The following is a 20,490-nucleotide window of genomic DNA, read 5'->3' as shown; positions in this document are numbered from 1 at the left end:
GATAAAATCAAAGTAGAAAAAGAATAATTTCTAGACACACGTTTTCCAAGGACGAAACAACATTTACAAATTTCAGTGTCTCTCGGCCACTTTAGGCATACCTTTTTATATGACCACTAGGTAAAAGGATTATGTTGTAATTGGTGTAATTTTTCAAAACTTTCCAAAATACGACTGTGGATGAAAGAAGTTTGGGGCCCAGATAGCCGTAGCGGTAAACGCGCAGCTATTCAGCATGACCAAGCTGAGGGTCGTGGGTTCGAATCCCACCGGTCGAGGATCTTTTCGGGTTGGAAATTTTCTCGACTTCCCAGGGCATAAGAGTATCTTCGTACCTGCCACACGATATACACATGCAAAAATGGTCATTGGCATAGTAAACTCTCAGTTAATAACTGTGGAAGTGCTCATAAGAACACTAAGCTGAGAAGCAGGCTCTGTCCCAGTGTGGACGTAACGCCAGAAAGAAGAAGAAGAAGAAGATGAAAGAAGTTTCGTTCCCACAGGATTTTTTTTTCAAAAAATTGGAATAGATTTAATATGAATAGTTAAAAAAGTCCTTATGAAATTCATATGTACTGATAACGATTTAAATATTTATTATTCGTGGTTTGTTCGAAAGTTCATCCAAAACTGTTTCTTCACTTATAAATATATTTGGATGCACATACATTAGAGTGATAGCGTTCAATCTCTCTTCGCCTATTTTGTTCCTTCAAGTTTTTCATCAACGAGTAAGATATTTCAGCGGCTTAAGTTGCAGTAGGAAACGTTGCGATTATTAGCAGTTAGTCAAAGGAAAACCAGCATTTCAGATTTTGAAACATTTCCATATTGTTAACGAATATTTAGACATTTAGTTTTCAAAAGGCCTTGTCTGCATTAATCAATTTGTGAGAGGATTTGTGATTATTCAGCTTATACACCAAACTGCCATCCCCTTTGAGCTTTTCTTAGACTACGATTTTATTCGTAGTAATTGAAAACAAAAGAAATTCTTCCCAACAATTACGTGTCCTAAAGGTTGTAAAAATCGGCTTAATGCTATGCCAACTAAAGATTGTTGAAGTTTTGGATGTTCAGCTGTTGAGAATCCCAATCTACTTGTATGTCTGAAAAACATTTCGTCTCTGGCAAGCTTGCAGTTTATTTATCAGCGAGAAAATTTTGTGTTTATGGAACTCTTAGGCAGCCCTGTCGTCCTGCTTAGTCGCGCTTAGTTGACGACTAAGAAGCTTTTCTTGATTCTTTTCTAAACGCCTTTTGCGACATCAGTTGAAAATTCAACTGAATTCAACCTGAATTAATTTAACTTTGTTGCATGTAGATCAGGTGCAACTAAACGCCCTGTGTAACATCAATTAAAATTGTCAAGCCTTATCAACGCCCTAGAGTAATTTGGCCTTGTCTCAATTAGATCAGTTGCATTTAACGCCATGTAGGACATCATTTAATAATTACAAGCTATATTAACGCCCTAGAGTAGTTTGACTTTATTCTATGTGAATTAGATGCATCTTTACGGTCTGAATTCCTAGTTGTATCAACGCCCTGGAGTATTTTGACTTTGCTCTATGTAGATCAAGTGCAACTCAACGCCCTGTATGACATCAATCGATCAAGCTGTATCAACGCACTGGAATAGTTTGACGTTATTCCACACAGATCTTTGCGAGAGCGGGAGCATCACTGTGCCCTGTAGAAAATCAATCGAAATTTTTAATCTGTATCAACGCCTTGTAGTTATTTGACCTTATTATGTATATCAGGCGCATCTTGCCGCTCTGTAGGACATCAATCGAAATTTTCAAATTGTTCTAACGCCCTAGACTAATTTGACTATATTCCACACATATCTTTAGAGATCTGGAGCATCTTTATGCCTTGTAGAAAATCCATCAAAATTTCCGAGCTGTATAAACGCCCGGTGTGTTTTGACTTTGCCCCCCTCAACGCTCTGTAGGACATCGATTGAAAATTCCAAGTTTTATCAACGCCGTGCAATAATTTGATATTGTTTCACGTAGAACAGATACATATTACCTCCCAGTATGACATAAATCGATCCATCTGTGTCAACGCCCTTGAGTAGCTTGACTTTATTTCATGTAGATCAGGTGCATCTTGACGCTCAGTAAATCAATTGAAAATTCCTAGCTTTATCAAAGCCCTGAAAACAATTGGCTTTATTCCACACAGATCTGAACGCTCCGTAGAAAATCAATCGAAATCGTTGATACATTTTGGAGTAATTTAAGCCTATTCCATGTATATCAGATACAACTTAACGCCATGTAGGACATTAATTGTAAACTCTAAGCTGGATCAACGCCCTGGGTTACTTTGACCTTTTTCATGTAGATCAGGTGCATGTGACCGCCCTTTAGGACTTAATTTGATAATTCCAAGCTGTATCAACGTCCTGGAGTAAGATTCCACAAAGATCTTGGCGAGATCTGAAGCATCTTTACGCCCTATTACAAATCGATCGAATTTTTATTGCTGTATCAAACCCCTACGGTTATTTGACTTTATCCTATGTAGATCATGCGAACCTCATAGCCCTGTATAACATCAATCGAGATTGTCAAGCTGTATCAACGCTCTGGAGTGAATTGATTTTGCCTCAAATAGATGAGCTCTATTTTAACGCCCTGTAGGACCTCATTTAATAAATGCATTGCTGTATCAACGCCCTGGAGTAATTTGTCCTTATCCTTTGTCGATTAGGTGCATCTTAACGCCCTGTAGAACGTCAATTGTAAATTATAGGATGTATCAACACCCAGGAGAAATTTGACTGTATTTTAAATAGATCAGGTGTATTTGAACGTCCTGTGCCAAATTAAAATTGGTCCTACATCAATTAAAATTGGTAAACTATCAACGCCCTTGAGTAATTTGACTTTTAATTGCAAGAGCTAGAGGATCTTAAAACCCCTTTGGAAAATCAATCAAAATTTCCATGCTGTGTTGAAGTTGAAATTGTTTGACCTTGTGTTTTGTGGATCAGCTGCATCTTAACGCCCTGATTAAGATCAATTGCAATTTCTAAGCGGTACCTACGACAAATTTGACCTTATCCTATGTAGATAAAGCACAGAGAACAGACGTTCATCTTTAATCGTCAGCGTGTGTAAAGCTTTGTACGGGGCATTTCAAAGTATGTCGTTATGCTCCTGTTACGCGGCGCTGTCATCAGAATATAGGAGCTTCAATTTTGCCGCTTTTTACACTTTGGCGCTAGTGTCAGCATCAAAAATTGCCACTTGTCGCTAGCTTTGCTTCGTGTGCCAATGTATGTTGACGTTCACTAGTGCCATCGTGTGGTCAAAACGAGTTTGTATGTCGCGCTGTCTGCGTTGGCGGCGCTGACGATTGACTCTTACCCTTACACATGATTTTGATGGAATTTTGTTCGAGACTCCATGTCTGTTCTCTGTGGATAAAGTGCGCCTTAACACCCTAAGGACCGATTTCTTCACCTTCGCTTAAGCCGTAAACCACGTTTATCCATACGATTAAACCAGGTTTAAGGCCTAAGCGGTGCTGAAGAAACAATTTAAAGTTCCAAGCTGTATCAACGTCCTGGAGTAATTTGACCTTATTTCAAGAAGATTAGGTGCATCTTAAGGCCCTTCTAAAACGCATTAGAGTAATCTGACATTGTCTTATGACATCATTTGAATATTAACACCCTGTATCATTTGAAAATTTCAATATGTATCAAGGCCCTGGAGTAATGTGACCTTATCCTATATAGATCAGCTGCCTTAAGGTGAAGATGAATCGAAGCCAAAGTTCAAATTTTCAAGAGCACGGATCTGGAGAACCAAACATCCGTTTAAGCTGAAAACCTAATCGATTGATCACCAGCTGGTGGTGACCAATCGATTAGGTTTTCAGCTCAAACGGATGTTTGGTTCTCCAGATCCGTGCTCTTGAAAATTTGAACTTTGGCTTCGATTCATCTTCACCTTAATGGCATCAATCAAAATTGTTAAGCTTCATTAATGTCATGGAGTTTGACCACGTCTCATTTAGGTCAGACCTGTAGGACATAAGCTGAAAATTCCAAGCAGTATCAACGTTCTGGAGTAATTTGACTTTATTATATGTAGATCGGCTGTATCTCATCGTCCCTTAGGGCATCAATTAAAATTTTCAAACTTTATCAACGCTCTGAAGTATATTGATCTAATTCCACGTAGACCAACGTATCATATCAACGTACTGTATGGTATTAATCAAAATTGTCAAGCTGTTCAAATGCCTTGGAGTTAATGTTAGATCAGCTGCTTCTTAACGCCCTCTATGACAACAAACGAAGTTAACACGAGCTGTATTAACGCACTGGAGTAATTTAATATTGTCTCCGATAGCGCATCTTAATTCTCTGTAGAACAATAATTTAAAATGCAAAGCTTTATCAACGCCCTGCAGAAATTTGAACTAAATCCACATAGATCAGGTACCTTTTTACGCTCTGTAGGACACCAATCGAAATTTTACAAGCTGTATAAACACCTTGGAGTAATCAGCAGAAAATTAACGCCCTGTAGAAAACCAATTTCAATTTGTCACTACTGAATTTTGAAATTCTGATATTCCTTTGGTATATAAATCACTTAATCGTGTGAAAAGAAAAATAAAGTTGAAATTGCGACATAACTTCTGCATGAAACAATATATATCGAATTATCCAAATAACTCTTGAAGTTTGATAAGATACATGAAATTTTGAAGCAGAAAAAAAATTATTTCATATGTCATAAAGACAATCAGTTCGTATTCTTGTTCATTTTGGTCCAATAGTTTGATGTGATAGTGACGAAAATTCATTATAAAGTACGCATCAAAAACGATATTTGCTGAAATGAGTTTGAAAACCTGCTGTAATGAATAATAGGGTCCTAAAATGTTTAATGAAATCTTGTTTTTTTTATTCAATAACACGAAAGAGCTTGTTACTGCAACTACTTTAGCAATTTTTCCCGCTCAAATATCGGTTAGATCATATTTAAACTTTAATTTAAAATTTTGGTTCATAAACCTTGACACTTTTGATCATGTTTGACGTTCGCTCAGTCGACAAAAACACCACAGGGCTTTTAGTTTGAACACGAAAAACAAAATATACCCAAAATTTAAGTTTCAGGCAAGGGATGTGGAAAAATCTAAAGAAACATAAATAAATGTTTTTGGACTTAAACAAATGAAAAACATTGAAAAATTGAGTAAAAACAATAATAAACAAAAGTATAATATTTTTAAATCCAGGACAATTGTCAAATTTTTTGCACTTTGATATCACTCTTAGAGCGACATTTTATTTTAAAATTAAGCGATATATGTATTTGGCTGAACCTCTTGTTTAATCCAAAAATAAGATTCAAACTTTCTAGATGTCCTGCTTTAAGAAACCTTGAGCATTTGTTCGTGAACCTAATTAACCGATTCTATTTTTTAAATACAATAATATAAGGGAATTTACATATTTTTAGCAGTCTAAGCCGATGCCGCGATTCATTTGTAATTTTCTCGGACATACGGAGACAAACTAAATGTTAGTTAAATTTATGCGCTTCTCAATCCTGTCTTGGATCACATCGACAGGTTCGTTTAAATTTTTTTTAAAACGTTTTTTACATTACTTCAAATATCTCATGTAATAGGGTAATGACTGTTTATTTTGTTCTCAAACGCTAACAGTTGGCGCCAGCAGCAAAAGTTACAAACAACAACCTTTCGAACATTCAGTTTCTCTTACCGGCCGCCGAGCGACGACACTGTTGTTTGTATGTCACCCACTGATCGCGCTACGCTGGATTCTCAAATTTCTCTAACTTTCAACACAAGCGCATGGAAGAATAGTAGTCGGAGAACTGTCAAAAAGTATTAAAAATAATGAAAATCGTAAATTGCTTGCAATTAGGAAACTGGATCAAAAAATAGTGATTAGAAATCAAGTGTAAAGTGAAAACATAAATTTTTGTGTTTAGTTCATCTTCCGTGGTGCTTTCTTTGCTTCAGGATTTCGTTTTTACTACCATTGAAAAAGAGCCATCTATTGCCTTGTCAGTTTTGAATATCGCCCTATTGTGACTATTGTCGGCATCCTCTTTTTTTCGGCCGCCTTTCTCATAAGAACTGCAGGCAAATCTGTACGGAAATTCCACATAAGCCGCATTTTGGGGCGTATTCATTTCAATTCAAATGACATTTCTGGAGAAATAGGGTCCTGAAGCCCTGGCCCAATTTTAGTATCAAACGCTTAAGTTTGGGGCAGTAACATATGTTTACTCAATTTTTAAACGATTTTCATTGGTTTTAGTCCAACAAAACATTTTTTTATGATTTTTGAGATTTTGTCACACCCCTTGGTTTAAACTCAAATTTTGGGTATATTTTGTTTTCCGCGTCCCTTCCGAAATGTCAGATAGGAACAATCCCAGTGTTAAAACTATAAGCCCTGCGACATTTTTGTCGTAAAAGTGAATATCAAACATGATCCCAAGTGTCAAGGTTCGTATTTGGAAACATTTTTAAAATTGAAATTGAAAAACGTTATAGCCGTTATTTGAGCTAGAAAATTTGCTAAAGTAGTTGCAAGAGCATGCTCTTTCATATTTTTGAATAAAAACAAGAATTTATTAAACATTTTAGGACCCAATTGTTTGTTCGGAAATCTCGTTAGGGGGAAGTAGACATACTAGTGGATCCCTGTTACGCTAGCTAGCAGTTTAACGAGAAGCTCATTTATTTGATACTTTTCAGGTATTTCTTCACGTATCTTTTTTTCATATATCCTAAAACACAAATTAAACTGAGAAAGTTGTAGCTTTTACATGCAACAATTTTGGTCATCTTGAATTTTATCAGAAAAAAAAACAAAATAATTTTCACCATTAGTGCACCATTCGTTTTTAATTTTGTGATCACCATCAAAAAGCTAACTAAGGGGTCACCTAAAAATGACATCCATCATTTGAGGGGTCTACGAAAGTGTGACAGTGCATGTAGTCGGTATTGAAAAAGTGTGACAGAAGGGGGTGGGGGTCTACAAATCCCGAAAAATGATCGACGTCATATTTGAAACTTTTCTAAGAAAAAACTGAGTTAGAACAGCTGTAAAAACTAGGTGAGCAATGATATTAGCCGCTAGAAATTAACGATTTTCTAAATTTATGAAAACAACATATATCGTACAACAAAGTAATAAGTATTCAATCGCTGATTCTTTCCTCAAGTAAACTGTAAAATGGGATTAAATTTTGGGTAAAAAATCTGGTGGCCATATTGTATTATGACGCCATCTTGATTTCAAGCAAAAGTATGAGTTTTTAGTATGTTGAAATGAAGTTCTTATCATGTTGAAATGAAGTAAAAACTGAGTTGAAGCAAAAACTCACCATTTTGATAATCTGTGTGAATTTTGATCATATGTCCCTGGTTATGAAGATATTCCGATGTATCTAGAGGACTCGACATTATCCATATATGTATTTTTTTTTTAAATTTATAGGTGTTTCTCCGTTTCGCATTTTAATTGGAATGAGCATTGAACACAAACTAAACACGTGCAAATGCAAATAAGCTCTCATCTGTTAGGAATATACATTAATTTGATACAACTTTCTTGTGAGACTCCCTCATTAACGCTTGGGAGTACAACCGCGCTCTGGGCTATAGCAACGCCCTCCTCAAAAGGCGATGACTAAGAAGCTCAAATTTTACGACGACAGGGCTGCTCTTAGGGGTCTATTAATAAGGAAGTCACAACTTAGAAGAATATAACTGTTAATACAACCTTCTGATCCAGTTTTGGTAGATTGCAGTTTTGTAAGTCATATTTTTTTTGCTCTGGGGGGGGATTTGACCCCCAAAACCCCCCCTTGGTTGCGCCACTGTGGTCATTTAATGTAAATATTATTTTAAGATACATTATAGTGATAGTAGAAATGTAGATACATATTGTTGCGTATACAGTTATTTATTTTCTTCAATGTAATTTGTTGTTTTCGTGTTTAATTTATTTTTCTATTTCAAACGATATTTCATTGATAATTTACTAAATCCGATAAGTTCCTAAATGTTTGCAAATTCAGTATCACCACTTCTAAATCACATGCATTATTCCCAAGTCCGCATAACTTGCATGCAAGTTGCCTTCAAAGTTATAGCAGGATAACTATCGTTCACACGTCGCCATAGAATCTGAATTAGCTCGAGGTTCAAAGTTCAAATCCGAACCATTCTCTCTTTTTATAAGCCCGACAAGCAAAGATAAAATAAAACGAGACAAGACCATCTAGAAGGTATGCATATGAAAGGGATGTAGTTTTGGGCAAGAACGATGGGGAGATTGATGAGAATCGATTGTTTGAAAGGTCGTCGAACTACTTCGGGAGTTTGACACACTTCCGGCCACGAAGATCGTAACATTCAACCCTATCTGAGGATTTCATGGACTTCTACTCGTGCACTTTGACTTGAACCGTGGAAGAGGCGAGAGTGCGCGGTGTGTTTAATGTGCCTTATAAGCGGTTTCTTCACCACCGCTTAGGCCTTAAACCTGGTTTAATCGTATGGGTAAACGTGGTTTACGGCTTAAACGAAGGTGAAGAAATTGGCCCTTAGTCAACGATAGGTCGAAAGTGAAGTGCGGTCTATTTTTTGGTGTGCGTATAGTGTATAAAGAAGCCGATCGACAGCTTCTTGTGTGAAATCGGTTCTAGCGATAGAAAATCTGCTCGGCACACCGCCCGTTTCGTCAAGCGCACTTTCGACCCCACGCTTCAACGTCGAAGGTCCCGGGTCGGGGGAGATTCCGGAAGGGAGACTTTTATCTCCGACAGAGCGAAAGGTCCAACACGCTATTCTCCGCTACGTGTGGACCATTGAACCGATCGACGGTCCCCACTTCGATTATTTGCACCAACCGTCACCCGCTTGCAAATCGAAGCAGAAGTCGAGAAGCCAATTTGGAGTGCAACGCGCAATACTTCGCCTGGCGAGATGCTGCTTGGCCGACGACGATTATGCAGAACACGGTACCGTGAGTAGAACAAAGCAGGCTTATTTCCACACACCAACACTGAGCTCGAAGACAGACGATAAACCTTAGCAAACGCTAGAACTATCAACTAGGAAACCGCACACAAGTTAGGCTAGGAAGCAGAAAGCAAGGCGGGTCCAGCTCCTCCTAAGGTGATAGGGGTGATCGGGGCAATATGGGCCACCTAAGGAAAACGTCATGGAATGCATAGAAAAACAGCAAAAACTATGGTTTAAATACAAGAGACTTGTACTATAAAATGTTATCTTCCATGTTACGTCAATAATTAATGTTCACATCAACTTGCAAATTATTTCAGGAACTTTTTGGAAAACCATGTTTTCCTACGTGGTTATCAACCATATGGGGCATTATGAGCCACCCTACGGGGCAGTATGAGCCACCTCATTCAATCGAATAATTTTTATTCAAAACAGTATAGAGAAGAGTTAGTGGTGAACAATACATTATTGGAGAGGAAATTGTATTAGCTTTGCTTGAAATTATTGATTCTAGCGGCTTATTTTTAAAGATACATAATACATAGTAAACAGACCATGTTATACGTAGTACTAAATTGCGATACCTGGTTCAACGTATTTTCTAGCAAAGTGTTCCACTAGTAACGGTGCATAAAGATGACTATGCAGTAAAAAATAATCTGGTATATTTAGGCAATGCATTTTTATGTTCAAAACATCGTTTGTTTTGCTTAAATCTAGGTGGCTCATTTTGCCCCACCCCTTCATCTTGAAAATAATATATTGTTTTTCAATAATTTTGTTTACGAACAAATCTAATTTCGCTCACGAACTGTTCATTATGATCAAAAGTTTCAATGGATTGGTAAAATTTACCAGAATTAAAAATATAATTGTCTTATAGTCTTAATTAAAAACTGCCAAAATTATAAGCTTTTCATGACGAAGGACAAATTCGTACATTTTTGTAAATATCTTGAGTGTTCAAAAGAATATTCTTACGGTTTTTATTTTGGTGGCTATTTGAAGCATCCTTTAGCAGATCGTAATGACACTAGACATTAAAACACTGTTTTTGAGGTCAAAACCGGGGTGGCTCATATTGCCCCGTATGTTCATATTGCCCCCATTGCCCCTACTTTATGCTCGTCAGATAACCTTACTCTGGTTACAGAGTGCAATGAACTAGCCTTGACCACCATGAATAAACCCTAGGGTACAAATCCATGCAATAAATGTTAAAGGTCTCGTTTTTTTCTGAATAAATGTGTTTCTGTTAGTTCAGTTCATGTAACAATAATTTTGGTCCGAAGGATTTCTCATGTTTTTCGCGTCGTTCTTGTAGTTTTTTGTTGATTGTTTTACTCCAGGTTGGGCTGCCTGGGAAATCAGCCTCAGCACTCACGTGTCGGAAACGGACGAGAAGATTTGAACAGTGAGTTTTTTTCGTAATGAGAAATACGTGAGCGGTGTTTTTGTGGTTTTCGGTAGAACGCACCAGTTTTTCCTTCAGAACCGTTTGGAACATGATCTTTTACAGCCGTACTCGATAGGTGGTCAGAATCGTTCCGATATTAGCAAACAACATAAAACCCGCCCTGAGGTTGGGTTTTCTGCCGGGCAAACTAAACTTGACGGACAGTCCTCTTCGAGGTGGCACTTAAGCTGTCCGTTTTTCGAGCTTGACCACGTGTAGAGAACGAGCGGAGCCTAGCCGCATTTAGCGTGCTACAATGGTAAGAGATGATACCAATGATCTTCCGGAAGGCCTGAAATGGTACAGTACTATTCACTTCTATTTTGATTCACTTCTTAAATAAGTTGTTGGACAACTTTCTCGAAGACAAGGCACGAATGACATGACATTTTGGCGTTACGTCTATAGTCTGCTTCACAGCTTGTTGTTTTAATGTTCACTTTCCCAGCTTCTAACTGAGAGCTTTCTCCGCAAATTGACAACTTTTGCAGTCGTCTTTCGTGCGCCAATAACTATAAAGATACTCTATGATCTGGATGGGAATTCGGAAAAAAAATTAAACAGATAAGATTCTCGATCGACGGAATTTACATCCACTATCCCCAGCAGGGTCTAGCTGAAACTTTGCGCGTACACTGCTACGGCTATTTGAGCTCAGACTTTACGTAAAGATTTAATTTATATGATGTGAGCGATATTACCGTCCATATATGGCAGACTAACTTGCACACAAACCGCATAGATGAAATGCGTGGGAGATCGCTGAAATAAGGTTGCAATCGCTTATGTGGCGTTGGAAAATTTGTTTTTAATTTGGACTATGACCGCAATTTGATAAAAAGCCTTGTAGACTTGTGGTCAACAAGAAGATCATTGAAAATGGATTTAGCACTGCTATAAAAGTAACGTAATCGACCATCATTTGCTCACAGAGTCGCTTCTTCGATGGTTTGTTCTCCTATAAAAGCTATAAAGTTCATTCCACATACAGGTAAGACGTGTATATCTTGAATGCCAATCATTTTGGTTGATAATGAATATCATTTTGACGTGTTAAGGTCTTATATTGATCAATCGATTGCATATCGTGTATACCCGATGCCCTGGTAAATCTTGAAAATTTCAATTACGAAAATGTCTTTGACCTATGGGACGTAGGTTCGATCCTCGGCTTGATCTTGTTGAATAGCTGCGCGTTTAACGCTACGGCTATTTGGACCCCTATATCCCAGCATAGGCCCCTCATATCCACATCGGGGCCCAGTATCCAAGCATGGAATTTTAATAGTGGGAATTTAGAATATAGGCGTGCTTGAACATCTATATTTATCAATTACAATAATTATCTTCCACTATTGTTACAGGTCTGCCGCAACTATGAATCAACGATCTGAACTTAAGGTGATCTTGATGGGTGAAACTGGAGCAGGAAAGTCCACTCTTGTCAATTATTTTGCCAACTACTTTATGAATGGTTCCATCCAGAATCTTAAAATCGCTATCCCTACAAAGCATTACCAGCAGAATATAGAAGGCCTTCCCATTCATTCTGAGAAGGACATTCGGGATACCACCAAGAGTCAAACGCAGAAGAGTAGTGTCTACAATTTCACGAAAAACAGACAACAGTACGGCATTATCGACACTCCGGGGCTAAGTGACAATACAGTCGGGGCAGACAAAGACAACGAACATATCGCCAATATTGTAGCTGCTGCTTCCAATACAGAAGCTATCGCTGCAATCATCCTTGTCATAAATGGTGCCGTGGCCAGGGTTACGGTGAGCCTGAGAAACGCAATAAATCGACTGAAAGGTGTTGTGCCAGACATTCTTTTGAATAACCTTATCGTTGTTCTCACCAACTGTTCTGCAGATAAGGCAAACTTTGATCTATCAGTGCTCAAACCATGGACATTTTCCGACGATAACATATTCTACATGAACAACAATGCTTTAGCAAAGTCTCCAAATTATTGGAACAAAGACATGAAAAAGAAGAATAGTATGATCAATCAGTGGAACAATTCTATGACGGAACTTGCAAAAGTCGTCACGAAAATCAATACACTTGGACAAATATCATCCAGTGCGTTTAGAGAAATGCGTCATCTTACGAATGAAATCACAACTAATCTCAATGACTGCAAACCAATTGTTCAAATGATCTACAACACACAAAAAAATTTCATTTTTTTACAAAATTGCAGAATAAATGCTATAGCGGGCATTTTAGCTAATTCAAATTATACAATACAAGAGCAAAAGGAAATTGTTTCTTTAAGACCCACTTCAAACTGGAATGTCATTTGTCATAAATGTAATGCGAGCACCGAATGCTGCCCTGACTGTAAAGCTGTTTCGGTAGCATTTTGTAGCAAAGTTGCTGGATACAAATGTACAAAGTGCGGTTGCAGTCCAGACTCACATGTGCTGACCAAATTCAAGCCAATTAAAAGTTATCAAACGGTAGCGAAGATCGATACCAATACAAAAAAGCTGTTTGATGAACATACAAACACATTGACCATACTTGGAGGTCAAATATTCAACCTTGAAACATCTCTTGAATCGTACAAAATTAATTTCATCACGAGAATTCATTCTATTAAACAAAGTTGCAACAAACTCAAAAGAATATGCTCGCAAATGAAGTTTACCCCAGAACAAGTGAACGCTATTCGCGAGATAATGATCAATGCAAGAAACATTTCAAATATTGACGATTCGTCTGACGCTCAAGCTAGGGTAATTTATTTGCAAACTGTCGAAGAAACATTTGATTAGAGAACATGTAGCAAAACTATGACTCAATAGACATGCTGGTACCTTGGTTTTTCATGATAACTTGATACATAGTTTTGATTCCATCTTGTAATTTACACCTAAAACAATAATTTTCTATTATTAATACTTATGTTTTGTTTGGATTAAATTAACAGTTTATTGGTGTAAAATGAACTGGGAGTCTAACTTTCAAGTATTCTTTTCAATGTATCTGATCATAATCTCAAAAGAGAATCAAAAAAGTAAATTTGAGTACCTTCTATCTTTTAATTCCGCCCGAATCGCTTATCTTTGACAGACACGCGCATTTCGACTACCGCTTGTAGCCTTCTTCAGTGGATACGAGTAACTGACACTGAAGAAGGCTACAAGTGATAGTCGAAATACGCGTATCTGTCAAATATAACCAAATACAAAAATATGAATAATAAGTGTACAATAATTTTAACTAAAATTTCTTAGATTTTTTGGTGAAATATTGATTTAGATGATCAAATTCCTGAGCAGTTTCTGGCAGGATATTTTGATCATTACGAAATTTCCAAAAGTAAAGCATCTTAATGAACTTTGAGCAAATCTTTTGCCGATGTGTCTTAAGTCACTGCTGGCATTAATTTCGAAGCAATCGCTGTTAGAAAGGTAATTTTGAGCTTTATGACAAACGAATTACAGAACTCCAAAAAATATTTCATTATGATTCTCAGAAGTTAAAATTCTGCATCTGGTCAAATAAACAAATAATTACGAAACCTAGGAGAAATATTGTTTACAAAAATTCTAATAGTAGTTTCTGCAATTTCTCATCGTAATAGGTTGTTTTTCATCATGCCAATCTGTCATAAAACGACCTACTTTCCTGCACTGAATTGTGCAGCTAGGAAATATTCATTACGCGATTGAAATCAATTGCTTAATGAATATTACGCAACGCCTTTTCATTACTCAACTGTTTTGAGTTGGGTAATGAATCATTGGGGGTCATGCACAAATTACGTCACGCTCCAAGGGAGAAGAGGGAGTTGAGCTAAGCGTGACAAAGCCTAACAAAATTTTCGGAGGACTCATATAAAAAGTGTGACAAAGGAGGGGGGGGTCGATAATGTTGAAATTTAGCGTGACATAATTTGTGTACCATCCCTTACATAACAATTATCAGAAATTTCTGAACAATGGTGAATGCATCCTGATATGCTTTTTGATACCCTCAAGTGATTTTCTAGCAAATTGCGAAAAATGTTGTACGCAACTCGTTGCAGAACTCCACTTTTAGGATAGTTGGGTTGGGCACTTTTCCATTGGCTATATTGTTCAGCTTATCTCTGGACTACGAAACTCTTTCCTCGTGGTGGAAAATTCATGTTCCCTTATTCAATAAAAAAAAGAGATAGATGAGAGGTGGCCATATTTTGTAATAAACAAGCTCAAAGGTATTTAGAATTATTATAAACGATCGCTTCTCAATTCGCCTAGATACCTGGAAACCCCCAATCTCTTCCAGTTCACATCTTCTTCTAATGCTTCCAGTAGGCGATTTGCCCTTTGAAGGAAACACCACACTAGACAACGGACTAGCATGCAACGGCCAGTGGCACATTCGAAATACATTCCTGACGAAGACTTTTCCGGACTGAAGCGGGAATTGAACCCACACTCCTTGACTCGATGCGGCTAAATGCTTAATAACACTAACCGCACGTCCACGAAGCCCTGATTTAGATGCATTTGTGCTTAGATATAGGGATTCGACTTCCGATTCAGCCCGAAAAAAAACTTCGTGAGAAAAGATCATTCGTAACGAAAATTTCCTAGACTTATCTGGGCTCTGGATAATATTCTATTGTCATACACGATAACCGAAACGTAAACAGTTAATAACTGAGAAGCAAAAGTAGGGACGTAATGTCAAGTTAAATTCATGTACCTTAAATAATACAGAATTTATTCAACAAATCTATTAAAAAAGGCCTATATTATTCAGTGATTATTTTTATGAAAACGGTTTCTATAACATGAGATCCATGGATGTAGGTACTTAGTATATTTAGCAACTGGAGTAAAAAGAAGTGCTGCACGAACAAATAGGTCTGACAATACCTGCTTCACCTCAACAGCTCTAGTCACAACTTTTTGCAAGGCTACAAAACGGTCAACCTGACAAAATAAACTATAAGTATAACTTAAGGATCAATATCTACTAAGTCTGAACATATGTGTTTCCCCAAAAATGCTTCCTAAAAACAAAAAACCACATTAGAAATATTGGTTTGTGTTAGTTATAGAGTTTTTAAACCACGTGGTTCGTTCAACTCTGAATTAGAAATATATTAGTTAGGTAAGTTCAACTTTCTCATTTTCGTTTTCAAATTATTTCTCATTTGTGTATATCCAGAAAAACAACTAGTATACTAGCATATATGCTGTAATTCTAAGTAAGTAGAAATCCGTTGCATGTAACTAGAAGCAAATTATTGGAAGTAATCCATATTTCGAAGAGGAAAATCACTCAGTGGCATACGCACACTTTCTATTGAGGTTGAAATAAATATAAAATTGACATTGAACAATTCAATCTTGTTTCTATTAATTTTCCAAATGATGTTTTGATTTCTCTACGTAGAATCCTCCAACGACGTTTATTCACCTAGCAACTCGACATGATTCCGTTCCCTTACTCTGATCTAAAATCGGTTCTTTGGCAAAATCTGCCCAGTGTTGTTCTCTACAATTCCACGTGCCTCTCCATGATTTGCTAATTTTCGGCTACGAAAGGGTGTTGAGGGTAAGAAGCTTTAAAAGGCTTTCCAGGAATTCTTCTTAAAATTCCTCCAAATATCTTAGATATTGTTCCAAAAGTTCTACAAAATTTGCTCTTATTTAGCAATATTTATTTCAGGAGTTTCTACAAGATTTTTTCTCAGAAAAATATATGAAAATTTTATTGGGAATAGCGTAATCACCCCTATTCATGTTTACGTTCGAATGCGCTTTCGATCGAAACCCGTTTCGCATTTTCGTTTACGCCAGCAAAATCAAATGGACAATGCCCAGTAAACACACCATCGTAAATGATGGTATACAAGAGTGCAAAAGTGGAGGCGATATACGTACATCTTGCATGCAGCCTTATGGCTCATGTACTTATATCGCCTCCACTTTTGTACTTCTATACGCTATCGTATACGAGTTTGTGTTCACTGGGTGGATTCTAACGAATAGGATTCGATCGAAAGTTGGATCCGCCGTAAACAAGAATAGAGGTGATATTCTTTCAAACTCCTACCTCAACTCTTTACAAGCATTCTTCAGGAAATATTTCTAGGAAATGCTTCAGCAGCTTCAGATGTTGCTAAAACAAATTCTCCATGAATTCCTTCAAGGGATATCTCGAAAATACTTCTGAGTATAAACATGAGGATTGTGGGCAGTGTTTGCTCGTTATTCATTCAGCCCGTATGCTCCTGCTGGTGACGAAATTGACATGTTTTAAAGCTCCCATGTCATTGATGGATCATCAATTGGTGAGCTCGTTTCATGCTACTGTTTTCAAAGAGTGAAATTTGTTTATACACATCTTTATCGTGAAAACGGTATGAACGTTGCATTTATGTATTTATTCAAAAAACAATAATTGGTTCGATACTTCAAGTGTCGGGGATGACCCATTTTGCATAAAAACGTTTCGCATACGGACGTTTTGAAGCATTTTGAAGAAGGCATTGCGTGGTTACAGCCTGAATGTTGTATTATTTGCTAGAATAGGTTATGCGTGTATGGAATTATATTTAAAAGTACAGTATGAACACTCCTAGCCATTAATAAATAAAAAATAAATAAATTAAAAGTAAATAGGTCAAAAGTCGTCTGAAAATAAAAGCAATCGTGTTGCGATCGGAAGACGCGAGCACAGAGCTCAAGGCTGATGATAGCACTGCGCTTCGTGTTACGTGTGGAGTGAGTTGCGTGTCGAAGCAAAAAGCTCCGAGATTGAACCGAAGAAATTCGTTCCACTGGTTCGCGGGCTTGATTTCAGACGGATGAAAGCATTTTATTAACCTTCAAGGCTTATCCATAAGATGTAATTCTTAAAATGGCATCTTTCGTTTACTACAATTCTGATTATGTCAAATGTCCATTATGCCGAACGTCCGTGCGAATTCTCCTTATGCGACACGTCTTTATGCAAAACGAGTCACCCCCGACACTTGGAGTATCGAGCCATTCAAAGCCATGGGTTTTTCAATAAATACATCAATGCAACGTTCATACCGTTTTCACGATAAAGATGTGTATAAACAAACTTCACTCTTTGAAAACAGAAGCATGAAACGAGCTCACCATTCGATGATCCATCGTTGACAGAGAACCTTCAAAACATGTCCATTTCGTCACCAGCACGAGCATGCGGGCTGAATGAATAACAAGCAAGCACTGCCCAGCAAGACATACTAAAACAAAAAAAAAATCCGGCGACGCAAAAACGAACCGTCCTGTTTGGGCTTTACGAAAGCACTCACGACAAACTCCTCGAGAGATTAATGCACTGTTATTTATCGATTTGTTCAATGCTTCTTAAAAACATTCCTCTAAAAATCCCTTCAAAAAATTCTCTCTTTGTGCGGACTTGATGTAGTGGTTTTCAACCACGAGATACTAACTTATAACTTTGAATTTTAAAGTAAAGCCGTTGGTTCCGAGATAAACTAACCCAGGGTTAAAAATCTGGTTAATAAAGCGTAGTCCGCAGCTGAAATGTACTGTGCAAAAAGATAGGACAGGAAACGGTCAAGAAATGATTCCGCTATCGAAAGTCCTTGAGCAGTTCGCAGCTGATAAGTAGAGTCGATTTCGTAACGATGGTAACGCCTGCCATAGTGGTTTCAAGCAAAATCAAACGGCAGTATTTTCAACCAGCAAATTTGCGCACGTGTTCGTGACACCGCTCGGCACTCAATGCAAATCAAATGGAGCTGTCCCTTTCTTGAGCTGAAAAATTCTCGAGCGGAACCCTAACCTCTCTCTCCGAGATGCCGCAAATAAGCTAGGTGCCAAAAAAAAACGAGACGGACTGTCGACTTACAAGAAGGTTCAAATCGCAATGATAAGTAAAATAAGTACGACGGTCAAAGCGCGAATTCGGAGGCATACACGACAATGCTGACGAAGTTTGACTGCGTGGTAATAGACGACGAAATCTACGTCAAAGCCGACTACAAGCAGCTTCCGGGACAGGAGTTTTATGAAGCAAAATCTGATGGCAGGGGCCAAGCGAAAGGCCCGGCAATTCGGATTTGGAATAGCGGAAGTCTAACTGAATAATTTTCACGAATATTATACTATTTAAACTTGGAAAATAAATATAACTGGAATGTTTAAATAAACTATTTCACCAATTTACACACATTTTTCCTTGACCGTAGCACCCTTTACCCACTGTATAAGCTGCCGTTCTACGCATATTTGTCCCGCGGATCAAGAGGTTTAAAAGTTCCGTATCTAGAGAGTGAGTTTATATACTTTTCTCAAGTATGTTACTTCTAGGTTACTAATTCTACTAATTCACTTGTAATTCAAGAAAAATAATAAGAAAAAAGGAACTACACTAGAAAACTAAAGAAATTAACACTAAGAAAAAACTTCAAAAACTTCAATTCAAAATAAAAAAAAACTAATTAATAAGCAAAATTTTTCCAAACTATTTACACTTAAGCCCTCTCAGGGTCTATCCGGGAGAATCGTTCAGGGGCGGACTCACAACCCACACTTGCTTTATCGAGAAAAACTGCGATCACAACGGAAGAGAATAAAATGGAATGGCACTTGTAATAAATAAGTAAGCTTAAACACTGTACCTTTGAAATTCAAATTTTAAACAATAAATTTATTAATTTTTTAGGGGGGGGGGTGTATTCACAGGATATTACAGGATGCGCACATTTAATTTCACCTGATTACCACGTTTTGCGGGCTTACTCGACCTCTGGGTGTTCTAATGTCGGTAACTTCGTGTCTGGGCCACCTTACGCCGGATCTGGACGCCTTCGTTCCGCTCAATTTCGCACTTGGATGACGACTCCACTATTCGGCACTGGTATGAATGATCGGCGGTTGCACTCACGACACTGATAAATAGTGTAGAACAAACCCCTCGTTCTTATCTAGAGCAACTTGATAGTGATAAATTATCTTGTCGATTATGTAGAGAAGATCGTTTCCGGTACACATAGTATATAAGTCGTTGAAGATCTTTGTAAACCCTCTTTCCCGATCTGGTGGTCAATAAAGTAAGTGGTGAGTAAGACCCAACGCAACGATTTTTCAGTGGCGACGAGTGTAAATCACGTGGTGTCGTGAGGTTAGAAAACGTGCAAATATGCTAGGTGAAAGTAGTAAGAAGAAGATGAGTGAAGAAAACGTGAGTGTTGGTGCGAAATTGATTGGATCTTTGGATAATTTTGTGCCGAGCGCGGATTTTGACGACTACATGGAGCGGGCCGAGAATTTTTTCGAGCTCAACGGTATTACGGATGATACCTTCAAAAGAAAACTGATCGTCCACTATATCGGCCTCCCCGCGCTGAGAAAGTTGAACCAGTTATTGTACCCGAAGACGCACAAGGATGTAACGTACGAAGTGGTAGTGACAAAGTTAAAAACGTATTTTAGCCCGAAACGTAATCGAATTGCTCAGTCGGTTAATTTTTTTAAGCGGAACCAGCAAGAATTTGAGAAGGTGGCAGATTTCGCAGTGGAACTTCAAGCGTTGTCTAAGCATTGTGAGTTCGGGGACTTTTTGGACAAAGCGTTGCGTGACAAATTCATCGCCGGTATCTCAAATACCAAGATTCAGGGTGAATTGATGAACAGTGACGATAATTCGACTTTTGAGCAAGCAGTGGCTAAGGCAAAAGTGCTAGAACAAATTGAAGAAGACATGACGAAAATGAAAGTGAAGAATGGTGCTGTGAATCGGGTGAATACCAATGCTGGAAACTATGCTAGAAGAGACCGAGGAAGAAGTCGTGAGCGGAATGGTTCCAGAGGCCGTCGGAGTTCAACTAGTTACGGTCGCCGAAATTCGTGGTCAAACGTGGGACCACGGAAGAAGAGATCTGATGTGAGGTGTTACAACTGTTCCAAGTTGGGACACATAGCGAGGTTTTGTCGATTCCCAACGGAAAGAGTAAATT

General features: G+C 37.9%; 1 protein-coding gene across 1 annotated transcript; it reads left to right on the top strand.

Annotated features, from left to right (window-relative positions):
* The first annotated feature begins 11,143 nt into the window (after window positions 1-11,143).
* Window positions 11,144-13,576, top strand: LOC110679357. Its single transcript, XM_021853770.1, has 2 exons — window positions 11,144-11,507; window positions 11,881-13,576. The coding sequence occupies exon 2, from the start codon at window positions 11,894-11,896 to the stop codon at window positions 13,301-13,303; it is 1,410 nt and encodes a 469-aa protein (XP_021709462.1). The 5' UTR covers window positions 11,144-11,507; window positions 11,881-11,893; the 3' UTR covers window positions 13,304-13,576.
* Window positions 13,577-20,490: the final 6,914 nt, after the last annotated feature.

Source organism: Aedes aegypti, chromosome 3 (genome assembly GCF_002204515.2).
Source record: "Aedes aegypti strain LVP_AGWG chromosome 3, AaegL5.0 Primary Assembly, whole genome shotgun sequence".
NCBI lineage: Eukaryota > Metazoa > Arthropoda > Insecta > Diptera > Culicidae > Aedes > Aedes aegypti.
Note: the sequence above shows the minus strand (reverse complement) of the source record. Positions and strands in the feature narration are given on the sequence as shown.